This window comes from Cheilinus undulatus, linkage group 18 (genome assembly GCF_018320785.1).
Source record: "Cheilinus undulatus linkage group 18, ASM1832078v1, whole genome shotgun sequence".
In the NCBI taxonomy this organism is placed as follows: Eukaryota; Metazoa; Chordata; class Actinopteri; order Labriformes; family Labridae; genus Cheilinus; species Cheilinus undulatus.
This window is the reverse complement of record NC_054882.1, coordinates 90,001-105,563: the sequence shown is the minus strand read 5'-3', so window position 1 is coordinate 105,563 and position 15,563 is coordinate 90,001. Positions and strand designations below refer to the sequence as shown.

General features: G+C 41.7%; 1 protein-coding gene across 4 annotated transcripts in view; it reads right to left on the bottom strand.

Moving 5' to 3' along the window:
* tecpr2 (tectonin beta-propeller repeat containing 2) overlaps nucleotides 1–15,563 on the bottom strand; it is a 33,968-nt gene that overhangs the window by 13,856 nt on the left and 4,549 nt on the right. For 3 of the 4 annotated variants that reach the window (XM_041813020.1, XM_041813018.1, XM_041813021.1), the window contains exons 2-16: nucleotides 11,852–11,960; nucleotides 11,605–11,745; nucleotides 11,386–11,514; nucleotides 9,799–9,930; nucleotides 9,483–9,640; nucleotides 9,139–9,292; nucleotides 8,856–9,008; nucleotides 8,372–8,504; nucleotides 3,352–3,584; nucleotides 3,046–3,268; nucleotides 2,436–2,661; nucleotides 1,916–2,159; nucleotides 1,408–1,638; nucleotides 1,219–1,286; nucleotides 1,025–1,140 (exon numbers count right to left, since the gene is read on the bottom strand). In XM_041813020.1, the coding sequence (XP_041668954.1) occupies nucleotides 1,025–1,140; nucleotides 1,219–1,286; nucleotides 1,408–1,638; nucleotides 1,916–2,159; nucleotides 2,436–2,661; nucleotides 3,046–3,268; nucleotides 3,352–3,584; nucleotides 8,372–8,504; nucleotides 8,856–9,008; nucleotides 9,139–9,292; nucleotides 9,483–9,640; nucleotides 9,799–9,930; nucleotides 11,386–11,514; nucleotides 11,605–11,745; nucleotides 11,852–11,932 (2,422 nt within the window). In that variant the 5' untranslated portion in view covers nucleotides 11,933–11,960. Of the gene's footprint in view, nucleotides 1–1,024; nucleotides 1,141–1,218; nucleotides 1,287–1,407; nucleotides 1,639–1,915; nucleotides 2,160–2,435; nucleotides 2,662–3,045; nucleotides 3,269–3,351; nucleotides 3,585–8,371; nucleotides 8,505–8,855; nucleotides 9,009–9,138; nucleotides 9,293–9,482; nucleotides 9,641–9,798; nucleotides 9,931–11,385; nucleotides 11,515–11,604; nucleotides 11,746–11,851; nucleotides 11,961–12,078; nucleotides 12,134–15,563 lie in introns of all 4 variants that reach the window. The other variant, XM_041813019.1, reaches the window with a different exon arrangement.

Below are 15,563 nucleotides of genomic sequence, written 5' to 3'. Positions count from 1 at the left end.
CCTTTGAAGATGTCATCATTTAAAACCTACTAAACATTCTATCCTCTGCCTTTGAAGATGATGTCATCATTTAAAACCTACTAAACATTCTATCCTCTGCCTTTGAAGATGTCAACATTTAAAACCTACTAAACATTCTATCCTCTGCCTTTGAAGATGTCATCATTTAAAACCTACTAAACATTCTATCCTCTGCCCTTTGAAGATGATGTCATCATTTAAAACCTACTAAACATTCTATCCTCTGCCCTTTGAAGATGATGTCATCATTTAAAGCCTACTAAACATTCTATCCTCTGCCTTTGAAGATGTCAACATTTAAAACCTACTAAACATTCTATCCTCTGCCTTTGAAGATGTCATCATTTAAAACCTACTAAACATTCTATCCTCTGCCTTTGAAGATGTCATCATTTAAAACCTACTAAACGTTCTATTCTCTGCCCTTTGGAGATGATGTCATCATTTATAGCCTACTAAACTTTCTATCCTCTGCCTTTGAAGATGATGTCATCATTTAAAACCTACTAAACATTATATCCTCTGCCTTTGAAGATGTCAACATTTAAAACCTACTAAACATTCTATCCTCTGCTTTTGAAGATGTCAACATTTAAAACCTACTCAACATTCTATCCTCTGCCTTTGAAGATGTCATCATTTAAAACCTACTAAACGTTCTATCCTCTGCCCTTTGGAGATGATGTCATCATTTAAAGCCTACTAAACATTCTATCCTCTGCCTTTGAAGATGTCAACATTTAAAACCTACTAAACTTTCTATCCTCTGCCTTTGAAGATGAAATCACCGTCTAAAGTCTATAAATCATTCAATCCTCTGCCTTAGAAGATGATATCATTGTTTAAACCCTACAAAGCATTCCATTCTTGCCCCTCTTCAGTCAGAAGGATGTGTTTTTAGGAACCTCTGTGAAGTCCTCTGATCATCTGCTCTGTCGCCTGCTGCCACATAAACAGGACATTCCTATACGTTGTTCTGTCAAGTGTAATATATGAGGCTCACCTGTAGGTGAAAGCGCCATCTGGTGGACGTTGTCTTCAAACCGCTGCCAGTTGAGTCCAGCTTCAGGCAGAATGCTGCAGAACAGGCCTCCTTTAAAGTCCAGACACCATACGTACCTGAAACACAGAGACAGCCACTCACTCACCTGGAGGATGCTTTTAACCCAGCTGACTGAGAGTCACATGACCACCCACCTGTCAGTCACCTGCAGGCTCAGAATCCCACATCCTGGTCCAGAGTATCCCATCCAGCTCTCTGCCAACTACAGACATGGAAGAGAACAGTATTTCTATTTAATTATGAAATCAGACATACTTTTGGTCCCTGTCCTCCAGCCTTTCTATGTAGTAAACCTCCCAGGTGTTTATGTGAAGGTGTCTCACCTGGTCAGGTTTGTGTGCGTCTCTGTCCTGACTGTCCTGGTCTGCCGGTCTGTCCGCCGTCTTCTCCGTCTGATTGGACGGGCATGTGAGGACGTCTCCAGCTGGGGGCAGAGACGGGCAGTAGATGTCTCCTTCTTCATCACTGGACATGCTGGGCTTTCTGTCCAGGTTGGACACAGTGGAGTAAAACATCTGGTCCATCACACCAGCAGGGGGCACCAGGTCATCATCCTGTACACAAACACGTAGGACACTTCTTTAATGATCAGAGATATAAGCTGATTGTCTTCTTGACATTTGTCTTCCCAATGATTGTGGGCTGTGTGACTTTTCCTCAGTACTCTAACATTTAGAGAAAGTGGACTTCTGGTTTTGTGAGGTGGGCTACAACCACACAATCGGGCCAAAATACGGCTGAACTTGTGAAGATGGCTACCCTCCTGCTAATCTAAACCTCTAACAGTCAATAAAATTAGAGCTGAAGGATATCAGATAAGCATCACTCCACCTCCTCCTCCTCTGGTCCAATCAGAGGGCTCAGAAACTCATCCTCCTGCTCCTCCATTGGCCGCTGCTCCTGTCCATCATCCTCCTCAGTGTTGTGCATATAGGAGAAGGTACACTCCAGCAGCAGATCCACATCAGGGGTCGGGGGGACAACCTCTCCCTCTGCCCCGGGACCAGACACCTTTCCTGGGTTCAGCTGGTCCTCCAAACCCTGGAGGAGCAGCGAGTCTGGGGGGAGGAGGGAGCTGGGACAAGGAAGCAAGGATGGGACAGAGAGGGGAAATACACAAGGGGCATAAAAGACAAGAAAAGAGGGATGGGATGTAAGGAAGACGAGGAATCAAGAATGAGGCAAAGAAAGCAGGGACAAGAAAACAAGGATCAGACAAAGTTGTAAGAAACAAGTTTCAGCATTTCTAAAAATAAAGAAGAATAAACTGTCTGCCTAGGACTTCATTTTTGTCAGCCTGGTATCTCAACCAGTATCAATGACGAAGGACTCCAGGTCTCTCCGTCTGTACCTGGGTTGTTTTGAGGAAGAGTCCGTCTCTCCATCCTTCATGCTCCCAGCCTCTTGAGGGTCCTGGTTTGATTCAGGAGAGTCCTGGTTGTGAAGGTCCAGACCGACAAGAGAGGCTCTGTCGCTCAAAGGAGTTCCACTTCCTCCGTCGCTGCAGCTGCTGTCCTGAACTACAAACATGGAGTCCGAGCAGCTGCTCTCTGAGAGACGGTTTCCACTGCTGCTGTCTGAGAATGAGGACAGAAAAATCAATGCAGAGACTGATCGCCACACACAATTATTATTCTGACTCCATTTACTAAACAGTAAACTAGTGTTTAGTAACTGCCTAATAATAAAATCTAAACAGCAGCACAGGCTGAATGATGTTGTGGCTGATTAGGGACAGTAGGGAGGAGGGAGCGAGGGTTAAGGCATTTCTTTATATTCCAGGGTAGATGAACCTCAGCTGAGCTCATGGCTTTACTTACTCATTAATGAATATTGTTTTTAATTTCATAGGACGGCATTTTTTAAACTTGGGAAGTTTTTAGAAGTGTTTTAACAATAAGGAATCCTAGAAACATGACTGCAGTGTAACATCACCAGACTAGCGCCGTCTCTCTGCTCACCTTGTCGCCTCCTCCTCCTCTTCTTCACTCTGATGGCTTTCACCACCAGCTCCTGCTGCATCTCTCCCTGACCGAAGGGGGCGCTGTAGCGTCTGGAGCTCAGCTCACTGGAAGCGGTGGCTGTAGTGTTTCCATGGAGACTGTCCCAGGAAGTGACCGAGCTGCTGCGGCTGCGGGAGCTGCTGGTGAGGAGGCCGGAGCGCTGACCGGGCTGATCTGCTGCCTGAAAATGACCACAGGAAATGTGACGCATACGATATGACAGAGCTAAACTGATCTGAGAGATGATTGGACAGTGGTTGTCACCTCCAGCTGCTCCTCCGCCTCCTCCACCTCCTCTAATCCTTCCTCATCTTCATCTTTCTCTCCATCCTCACCCTGCTTCACCCATTCTCCACCACCTCCCCCCTCCTCCCTCCCCCCACCCTCTATGATGATAGCCATGGTTCTGATTGGCTGTGCTGTCTCCACTGATCCTGTTGGCGGGAGGATGGTGGGCGTGGTCAAAGGTGAGGAAAGCCGGATGGAGAGTTCAGACACTAAAGGACAGAAAGAGAAAAAGAAACAATAGAAATATAATCTTTCTATACGATGATTTAACTGATGACACGTTTCTATCTGGTTTTAACTGATGACAGGATTCTATCTGGTTTTAACTGATGACACGTTTCTATCTGGTTTTAACTGATGACAGGATTCTATCTGGTTTTAACTGATGACACGTTTCTATCTGGTTTTAACTGATGACAGGATTCTATCTGGTTTTAACTGATGACACGTTTCTATCTGGTTTTAACTGATGACAGGATTCTATCTGGTTTTAACTGATGACACGTTTCTATCTGGTTTTAACTGATGACAGGATTCTATCTGGTTTTAACTGATGACACGTTTCTATCTGGTTTTAACTGATGACAGGATTCTATCTGGTTTTAACTGATGACAGGATTCTATCTGGTTTTAACTGATGACAGGATTCTATCTGGTTTTAACTGATGACAGGATTCTATCTGGTTTTAACTGATGACAGGATTCTATCTGGTTTTAACTGATGACACGTTTCTATCTGGTTTTAACTGATGACAGGATTCTATCTGGTTTTAACTGATGACAGGATTCTATCTGGTTTTAACTGATGACAGGATTCTATCTGGTTTTAACTGATGACAGGATTCTATCTGGTTTTAACTGATGACAGGATTCTATCTGGTTTTAACTGATGACAGGATTCTATCTGGTTTTAACTGATGACAGGATTCTATCTGGTTTTAACTGATGACAGGATTCTATCTGGTTTTAACTGATGACAGGATTCTATCTGGTTTTAACTGATGACACGTTTCTATCTGGTTTTAACTGATGACAGGATTCTATCTGGTTTTAACTGATGACAGGATTCTATCTGGTTTTAACTGATGACAGGATTCTATCTGGTTTTAACTGATGACAGGATTCTATCTGGTTTTAACTGATGACACGTTTCTATCTGGTTTTAACTGATGACACGTTTCTATCTGGTTTTAACTGACGACAGGATTCTATCTGGTTTTAACTGACGACAGGATTCTATCTGGTTTTAACTGATGACAGGATTCTATCTGGTTTTAACTGATGACAGGATTCTATCTGGTTTTAACTGATGACAGGATTCTATCTGGTTTTAACTGATGACAGGATTCTATCTGGTTTTAACTGACGACAGGATTCTATCTGGTTTTAACTGATGACAGGATTCTATCTGGTTTTAACTGACGACAGGATTCTATCTGGTTTTAACTGATGACAGGATTCTATCTGGTTTTAACTGATGACAGGATTCTATCTGGTTTTAACTGATGACAGGATTCTATCTGGTTTTAACTGATGACAGGATTCTATCTGGTTTTAACTGATGACAGGATTCTATCTGGTTTTAACTGATGACAGGATTCTATCTGGTTTTAACTGATGACAGGATTCTATCTGGTTTTAACTGATGACACGTTTCTATCTGGTTTTAACTGATGACAGGATTCTATCTGGTTTTAACTGATGACAGGATTCTATCTGGTTTTAACTGACGACACGAATTTATCTGGTTTTAACTGATGACAGGATTCTATCTGGTTTTAACTGATGACAGGATTCTATCTGGTTTTAACTGATGACACGTTTCTATCTGGTTTTAACTGATGACAGGATTCTATCTGGTTTTAACTGATGACACGTTTCTATCTGGTTTTAACTGATGACAGGATTCTATCTGGTTTTAACTGATGACACGTTTCTATCTGGTTTTAACTGATGACAGGATTCTATCTGGTTTTAACTGATGACAGGATTCTATCTGGTTTTAACTGATGACAGGATTCTATCTGGTTTTAACTGATGACAGGATTCTATCTGGTTTTAACTGACGACAGGATTCTATCTGGTTTTAACTGATGACACGTTTCTATCTGGTTTTAACTGATGACAGGATTCTATCTGGTTTTAACTGATGACAGGATTCTATCTGGTTTTAACTGATGACAGGATTCTATCTGGTTTTAACTGATGACAGGATTCTATCTGGTTTTAACTGATGACAGGATTCTATCTGGTTTTAACTGATGACAGGATTCTATCTGGTTTTAACTGATGACAGGATTCTATCTGGTTTTAACTGATGACAGGATTCTATCTGGTTTTAACTGATGACAGGATTCTATCTGGTTTTAACTGATGACAGGATTCTATCTGGTTTTAACTGATGACAGGATTCTATCTGGTTTTAACTGATGACAGGATTCTATCTGGTTTTAACTGATGACAGGATTCTATCTGGTTTTAACTGATGACAGGATTCTATCTGGTTTTAACTGATGACAGGATTCTATCTGGTTTTAACTGACGCCAGGATTCTATCTGGTTTTAACTGATGACAGGATTCTATCTGGTTTTAACTGATGACAGGATTCTATCTGGTTTTAACTGATGACAGGATTCTATCTGGTTTTAACTGATGACAGGATTCTATCTGGTTTTAACTGATGACAGGATTCTATCTGGTTTTAACTGATGACAGGATTCTATCTGGTTTTAACTGATGACAGGATTCTATCTGGTTTTAACTGATGACAGGATTCTATCTGGTTTTAACTGATGACAGGATTCTATCTGGTTTTAACTGATGACACGTTTCTATCTGGTTTTAACTGACGACACGTTTCTATCTGGTTTTAACTGACGACAGGATTCTATCTGGTTTTAACTGACGACAGGATTCTATCTGGTTTTAACTGACGACAGGATTCTATCTGGTTTTAACTGACGACAGGATTCTATCTGGTTTTAACTGATGACAGGATTCTATCTGGTTTTAACTGATGACAGGATTCTATCTGGTTTTAACTGACGACAGGATTCTATCTGGTTTTAACTGATGACAGGATTCTATCTGGTTTTAACTGATGACAGGATTCTATCTGGTTTTAACTGATGACAGGATTCTATCTGGTTTTAACTGATGACAGGATTCTATCTGGTTTTAACTGATGACAGGATTCTATCTGGTTTTAACTGATGACAGGATTCTATATGGTTTTAAGTGAGTTCTGGATTCTATCTGGTTTTAACTGATGACAGGATTCTATCTGGTTTTAACTGATGTCAGGATTCTATCTGGTTTTAACTGATGACAGGATTCTATCTGGTTTTAACTGATGACAGGATTCTATCTGGTTTTAACTGATGACAGGATTCTATCTGGTTTTAACTGATGACAGGATTCTATCTGGTTTTAACTGATGACAGGATTCTATCTGGTTTTAACTGATGACAGGATTCTATCTGGTTTTAACTGATGACAGGATTCTATCTGGTTTTATCTGATGACAGGCTTCTATGTGGTTATAACTGATGACACTCTTCTATCTTCTTTTAACTGATGACACTATTCTATCTGGTTTTAACTGATGACAGGATTCTATCTGGTTTTAACTGATGACAGGATTCTATCTGGTTTTAACTGATGACAGGATTCTATCTGGTTTTAACTGATGACAGGATTCTATCTGGTTTTAACTGATGACAGGATTCTATCTGGTTTTAACTGACGACAGGATTCTATCTGGTTTTAACTGATGACAGGATTCTATCTGGTTTTAACTGACGACAGGATTCTATCTGGTTTTAACTGATGACAGGATTCTATCTGGTTTTAACTGATGACAGGATTCTATCTGGTTTTAACTGATGACAGGATTCTATCTGGTTTTAACTGATGACAGGATTCTATCTGGTTTTAACTGATGACAGGATTCTATCTGGTTTTAACTGATGACAGGATTCTATCTGGTTTTAACTGATGACAGGATTCTATCTGGTTTTAACTGACGACAGGATTCTATCTGGTTTTAACTGACGACAGGATTCTATCTGGTTTTAACTGACGACAGGATTCTATCTGGTTTTAACTGACGACAGGATTCTATCTGGTTTTAACTGATGACAGGATTCTATCTGGTTTTAACTGACGACAGGATTCTATCTGGTTTTAACTGATGACAGGATTCTATCTGGTTTTAACTGATGACAGGATTCTATCTGGTTTTAACTGATGACAGGATTCTATCTGGTTTTAACTGATGACAGGATTCTATCTGGTTTTAACTGATGACAGGATTCTATCTGGTTTTAACTGATGACAGGATTCTATCTGGTTTTAACTGACGACAGGATTCTATCTGGTTTTAACTGACGACAGGATTCTATCTGGTTTTAACTGATGACAGGATTCTATCTGGTTTTAACTGATGACACAAATTTATCTGGTTTTAACTGACGACAGGATTCTATCTGGTTTTAACTGATGACAGGATTCTATCTGGTTTTAACTGATGACACAAATTTATCTGGTTTTAACTGACGACAGGATTCTATCTGGTTTTAACTGATGACAGGATTCTATCTGGTTTTAACTGATGACAGGATTCTATCTGGTTTTAACTGATGACAGGATTCTATCTGGTTTTAACTGATGACAGGATTCTATCTGGTTTTAACTGATGACAGGATTCTATCTGGTTTTAACTGATGACAGGATTCTATCTCGTTTTTATGCACCATGTTTTTATATGGACTCTGTTTAATGCATGTTACTCATGGATTCCCCTAAAGGTGACAGTGGAGAGTTGTGGCCAACTAGCTGATGTGCTGGGAGCTAAAAACGTTTGTCTTGGCCCCAGGTAGCCATCTTGTTTGTGAGCATCTGTTCTTTAAGGGAGGATCCCTCCCTCTCCACCAGATGGAGAGCTTCAGTGACAGCCTGATCACTGAAAGGGTTTTATTTTGTGTTTGTACTCACAGTTGGAGGCCAGACCCTCGGGGCTGTTGGACAGACGGATGATGTCTCTGTCTCCTTTAAGGATGAAGATCTCATTATCACAGCAGGACACAGACACGATGTCTCCACTGCTCTCTAACGCCCCGATTATCACCTAAAACCATAAAGTAGCACTCATCAGTTATGAATAATATTGTTATAGAATATTGTCTGTTTTTAATTGAAATCACTTTAAATGTGGAATTAACTGATTATTGTTGCCCTTGCAAGCTGGCACCTGAACACTGTTTATTGAGCCTATTGAGAGTTTTTTTAATTATTTCAGGCCCTCAGGTCAGTTCAGTGTTGTGTCTTAGCTGTCCTGCAGCGGCCCAACACTAGATGGAGCTGTTGCTCCAGTCTCAGGTCTATGAGCTGACGGGACTTCAGAGGGTTGCAGAGCTGCCAAAGAAATTTAGGAGAGAACTTAAATCCTGAGTCCCAGCGTGTGAAGTGTTACCCATACCTCATTGACACAGTCGAGGACGTAGAGGCTGTACTCGTTCCAGCTAAGGATCCAGCCCTCTCTGAGGAAACAGCTGAGCAGACCCAGCTGTCTGTCTGCTGGGCGGTACGCTCCGATTGGACCGGGACGAGGAAACAGGTCGAACTGAGGGATCTGATCCAGGTTTGAAGACGGATGAAAGAAATGTCAATGATGTTGCTTCTAACAGGTGAAAATCTAAATATCTTCAGCTTCAAACATTAATGGTATGGACACAGACATGGCAGCTGCTGTAGGCGTGTACCTGTGCATTGAAGAGCGGTTTGAGGACCCTGGTGTCCTCCACCTGTCCTCTGACATCAGACCTCCACAGTCTGAGTCCGGGACGAGCAGCAAACACCTGAAGATCGCTCTGTTTGCAGAGCCCCGGCAGGAAGCATGCTCCAAACCTGCCACTGCTGCAACCATAAAAACAACAGTGTCAAAGCAAAAACACTGAGACCATGCACAAACGCTGACAGAGCTAGGTCTGGCAGAAATGTTCAGGTCTGACGATGCCAGGATAAGACTGTAAGTCCCCAATAACACTTCCATGAATAATTTGGCCTAAATATCATGAAAATGAAGGAATGCCAGACTTTTCTGTACCTCTTGCGGGGCTTGGTGCCCAGCTGCAGGACTTCCTGTGTCTGTGTGCAGTACAGCAGAGATCTGTGCTGAGTGGAGACCAGCAGCACCTGATGGCTGTACTCCATCTGAACCACACCTGAGGACTCCTCCAGCAGCAGCACGGGTTTACAAACACCCTGGAAACACAAACCAGCCACAGCTTTAACATTATTTTACTCATTTATGTGTCAGACATCAGAGCTGCCCTTTCTCTGACACAGTAACTAACTGTAATAGTACGACTGATAGTAGGACTGAGAGCTTTGGTTGGACAGGTGTGTGTTTACAGGCTCACCTGGTCCAGGTCCAGCGCTGAGAACACCACTCGTCCTTTATCGTCTCCAGAGAAAAGTTTCATCCCGTTTGTGCTCCACGCCAGCGCGGTCACCGAGCCTTTATGGAGGCCGACCACATCGAAACGCCTCAACTACAGCGAGAGAGAGAGAGAGAGAGAGAGAGGAATGTTAGCTCCTGACCTCTTCTACCTGATGTCACCACGTCCGTCCCATCCCTGCCTGGACGGCTAAAGCGGCGCAATGTTCCTGGATGCCAGTGCTGAATAAATACTCTTTCCACAAACACTCCACTCATAGCAAATCTAAACCTGCCATGGTTATTTCCCATGGTGCAGTGGGCTTCACTAACAGGGGAGATGACATCACTTCCTGGTTGGTGTATTTTACAGCCAACAGATTTTTAATTTTAGATGAGAAATCCAAAATCAAGAAACATGCTGTTCATTGATTGTTTAAACTTTTTCATCTCAGTTTATTTTTTTCTTATCAAAAGGGAAGATTGAAGAACAGAACACTGAGGCTGTAGCATTCTCTTTTCCCCTTGCCTGCAGCAGGTCACATATATATAAAAAAGAATGTTACATCACCAGTGCTTTGTTCTTGCACCTCTCTTGTTTGATGAGAAGGGAAACTTATTATTTTCTTTATCTTATTGTTTTTGTTTTTTTGTTCCGATCAAAACAGGACGATCAAAGAACTTGGACTGTAGAATTATTTTTCTTTCACATCATCTGTAGCAGGTTATACATATAGAATAAAAGAATGTTACATCAGCAGCGATCCATTTTTTTTATCACTCTTCTTTGATCAGAAGGAAAAAAAACAACCAACATTTTCATTCCTGTTTTTTTTCTAGTGAAAAAGGAAGATCAAAGAATGGAACACTGAAGCTATAACATTCTTTTTTACACACCTGCACCAAGTCTCATATAGAGTAAAAGGAGAATGTTACAGTCCCAGTGTTATATTCTTAACTCTTTTCTCTTAAAAAAAATTCCATCTTAAAATTTTTTCCCTGTTAAAATAGGGAGGTCAAAGAACAGAACACTGCCAATGTAACATTTTGATTTTTTTCACGTCTGAAGCACTTCTTACACTAAAAAAGAATGTTACATCAACAACGTTCCATTCTTTTATCTGTCTTTTTGATCAGAAGAAAAAAACCAAACCTTTTCATCTCAGTTTTTTTAATGGAAACAGGAAGATCAAAAAGGAACACTGGGGCTGTAACATTCTTTTTTCACATCACCTGTAGCAGGTTATACATAGAGAGAAGAAAGAATGTCACATCACCAGCGTTGGGTACTTTGATCTAACTTTTTTGATCAGAACAAAGAGCGCCTGCAGGTTTTACATGTGTTATTTTCTGTTTTTTTTTAAGAGGAAATTAGAAACAGCTGATTTCTTCTGTTTGGATTTCTAACAATAAACTTAAATCCATTGGTCATAAAACACACAGACCAGTTTCTACTGCAGTCAGAAAGAAGGCAGAGAGGGATCAGCGCTACACCGTGGAAAGCTAACAAGCTCAAAATGTCAGTATCAAACTGTGTACTTCTCGTTAGCTCACCTGTCAAACTTCTCACCTGTTTGTTTCTACCAGGAAGTGGAGACACCAGCTGGAAGACCGCCACACGACCTGAAGCCGTTCCTATGGCAACCAGGTCATCGAAACAGCTGAGGAGCTTCACAGCGGTGATGGCGTCGCTCTTCCCCTACAAACACACACAGCAGCAGGCCGTTAGCACAGCTCCAAACCAGACCAGGTGGAGGACTGAGCACCACAGAAGAAGAACGGCTCTGACCTCCAGGCTGTACTTGTTCATGTGTGCGAGGCGGCGACAGTACAGGTAGAGCATGCCGATGCTGCTGCCCACCGCCAGGAAGTCACCGCTGCTGTCCAGGGCCGTCAGGTAGACCAGGACCGACCTGAACCCCCGCTGCACCTGCAGGGAGAGAGGGAGGAAGAGGAGGATTTATCTTCATCATCATCACGAGTCCTGCAGCTCAGTTTCAGCTTTGGTTTTGGTCTGGTCTGGAACGGGTCAGTACCTTAGCTGGGATGGCGTTCAGCAGGTAGTAGAGCGGGCAGAACTCCCTCAAGACGGACGGCGGGTTTGGCTGGGAAGCCATCTTTCCCCAGAGGTGGACTCAGCTGGTCCTGGAAGTCCCACCAAAACCATGAATCAAAACCTCATTACAGCACATTTACAAACCCAGCATGATAACTGGAGCAGCCTTCCTCTGCTTCAGCCTGTGGGTACACAAAATACCAGTACCTGCTGGGATTTAGTTGACACATCCTACAACCTCAGTTCCAAAAAAGCTGGGGCGCTGTGTGAAATGTAAATAAAACAGAAGTCAATGATTGTCAGAGCTCATAAACCCAGATTTGATCCACAATAGAACAGAAACAATAAATCAGATGTTAAACTGAGACATTTTAGCATCTCAGGGCTGAACAATGTAGAGAATAATCTGACTGTGATTTACTATGCGATTATTTTTTAGGTCCCTAATCTTTCACTGTGTTTGGGATTGCTCTTTGGTCAGACCCCTCTGGACTCAGATTCTAAACATTTTAAGCAATTAGCATGGTTCGGAAATTCCTTTAAACCCAGGACTTTGCTTATTGGGGGATAAATCTCTAATACCAATATATCCAAACGTGAGTTCTCTATCATTATTGTGGGCACAATAACAGCCTGCCGGGTTATTCTGAGACATTGGAAGACATCAAACGTCCCACAAGTGAAGGAATGGGTCAGTGCAATGACTGAAACTGCATCTTATGAATGCATGTTAGGTAGGCTAAATGATAGCTGGGGGGAGGGGGCGACCCCTTGGGACAGCTTCTGGGATTACATAAAGGTGGAGGATAAAAATTGACGTGCTGGTCTCCTGTTATGAAGAGTCTTGCAATTTTAGAAAATCCCTGTAACTTGATTATGGTTAATGTTAAGGTACGTATTTTCATTTCTAAATGGTAACATATGTGTTAATGTCTCTCTGGATTAAGGCGTTGAAGTCTGCTTCTGGAATGTATGTTTAAGAATCTGTCCTGAAGCAAAGCACTCTGTAACCATGCCTGCAGGAAGTCCAATAAAAAACCTGAATTCCAAAATGGAAAAAATATGTAATTGTGATGATTTCGACTCATTTTGCAAATTGGATATGCATTGTTGTAAATAAAGGGAATGATAATTTTAATATAATTCTCATATTCAACAAGAAAAACATACAAAAATGAAAAAAAAAGATTTTTTTTGTATACTATTCTAAAAATTTGCCACTACAATTATTGCATGAAATGTAAAAAAATAAATGCTCTGCTGCAAAAAAAATGGCATTTTGTCACAAATTTCAAGTTAAAGAAATACTGCACGGTCTGCGATTTGAAAATTGCAGCAGGCCATATTGCGATTTAATCTCATTTGCAATTAATTGCTCAGCCCTAACTTCAGGAAACATATAATTGGCTCATTTTAAATTTGATGGCAGCAACATGTCTCAAAAAAGTTGGGACAGGGCAACAAAAGGCTCGAAAAGTACGTATTACTAATAAAAAACAGCTGGAGAAGCATTATAACTAGAGATGCACCGATTGCAATTTTCTGGCCGATCACTGATCTTTAAAAAGCCTGACCTGCCGATTCCGATTTTGGCTGATACCAAATTTTGTTTTTTTTTCTAACTGCCAGCATACACCTTCAATGTTTCAATCTTATTTTATTGAAAAACACTGAACAATACCCGTGAAACAATACAAACTTGTTGTTTTAACTGCACATGAGGTAGTTCTCTCAAATATAAATGAAAAGTTTAGAGGATTGCTGTCCAAACTACTAAATTATATCAGTACTTTAGTCTTTTATTTTTCACATTTTAGTAGGTAGAGGCAGATAAGATCGGTGGATAAGATCGGTTTCATATGTAAGTATCGGCTGACTGCCGATCCCCCAAAATTAAGGAAATCGGCCAATCGATCGATCGATCGGTGCACCCCTAATCATAACTAATTTGGTTAATTAGCAACAGGTCAGTCACATGACTGGGTATAAAAGGAGCATTCAAGAGAGACAGAGTCTCTCAGAAGTAAAGATGGGCAGAGGATCAACAATCTGAGAAAAACTGCAACTTAAAGTTGTGGAACAATTTCAGAAAACAGCTCAGACTTTGAAAGAGAACAACAGATTCAGAGAATCTGGAGAAATCTCTAAGAGTAAAGGACAAGAATGAAGGGCCCTCAGGGGCCCTCAGGGGCCACTGCATGATTCTGTCCTGAAATCACTGCATGGGCTCAGGAACGTTCCAGAAATCATCGTCTGTCAACACAGTTGGCCGTGCCATCCACCAATGACAGTTAAAGCTGGATCATGGAGAGAAGAAGCCATATGTGAACAGGATCCAGAAACACCGTGGTCCGTCTTCTCTGGACCAAAGCTCATTTAACATGGACTGAGGAAACATGGAAAACTGTTCTGTGGTCAGAGGAAACATGGAAAACTGTTCTGTGGTCAGAGGGAACATGGAAAACTGTTCTGTGGTCAGAGGAAACATGGAAAACTGTTCTGTGGTCAGAGGAAACATGGAAAACTGTTCTGTGGTCAGAGGAATCATGGAAAACTTTTCTGTGGTCAGAGGGAACATGGAAAACTGTTCTGTGGTCAGAGGAAACATGGAAAACTGTTCTGTGGTCAGAGGGAACATGGAAAACTGTTCTGTGGTCAGAGGAATCATGGAAAACTGTTCTGTGGTCAGAGGAAACATGGAAAACTGTTCTGTGGTCAGAGGGAACATGGAAAACTGTTCTGTGGTCAGAGGAAACATGGAAAACTGTTCTGTGGTCAGAGGAATCATGGAAAACTTTTCTGTGGTCAGAGGGAACATGGAAAACTGTTCTGTGGTCAGAGGAAACATGGAAAACTTTTCTGTGGTCAGAGGAAACATGGAAAACTGTTCTGTGGTCAGAGGGAACATGGAAAACTGTTCTGTGGTCAGAGGAATCAAAGCTTACCTGACAGCTGACAAGAACTTAAGCATTTACAATGGGGCTATAGGTTAATGGTTTAAACTGGGTTGTTAACCCACAATAATCTGACTATAGATGAGGACTAATGATGAAAGGAGAGTGCCACCAACCCCTCTGCATGCTCTGATGATATAAATGTTAGTGATGATTACATTCACACCCCCAGGTCTGGACTGTGGCTCCTGCTAGGGTATTTTTAACATGGTGGACCAGGGCTGAGTCCCACCGCTCGATACCAAAGACAGCAGAGTCACTGGGATGAGTTTGGTGTTACACCAGCCCACAGTACTAAAAGTTAGTGTGTAATGATTCGTCTGCAGTATTTCAGCCTCTATTCTGATCGTTTTACAGCCAGAGAGGGCGGCAACAGACGGCGTGACCGGACGTAAACAGCTGAGATTTCCCCTCATTTTAACCCTCTGTGGTCAGCTAGACTCCGCCGAACTGAGCCGAACATTTACCAGAAGTGTTTTATTTCATATAATCCGGTTTATAGGGAGTTAGGTGTTAGTTTGACCCGATAAAACTGGAAACTGGTCATATTTAAATGGGGGCTGGTGTGACGCTATCTGTAAAGAGAGTAAGGCTAGGGAAATGTCAGCTCAGCAGGTTTTTCTCAAACATGTCACCTACCTGAGCACCTTTACCTGTTAAATCTAAACTCCAGAGCCACCAGTAACACCCCACCATGAGGCTGTTTACTCAGTTAGCCTCACCAACACGGGCTCCATG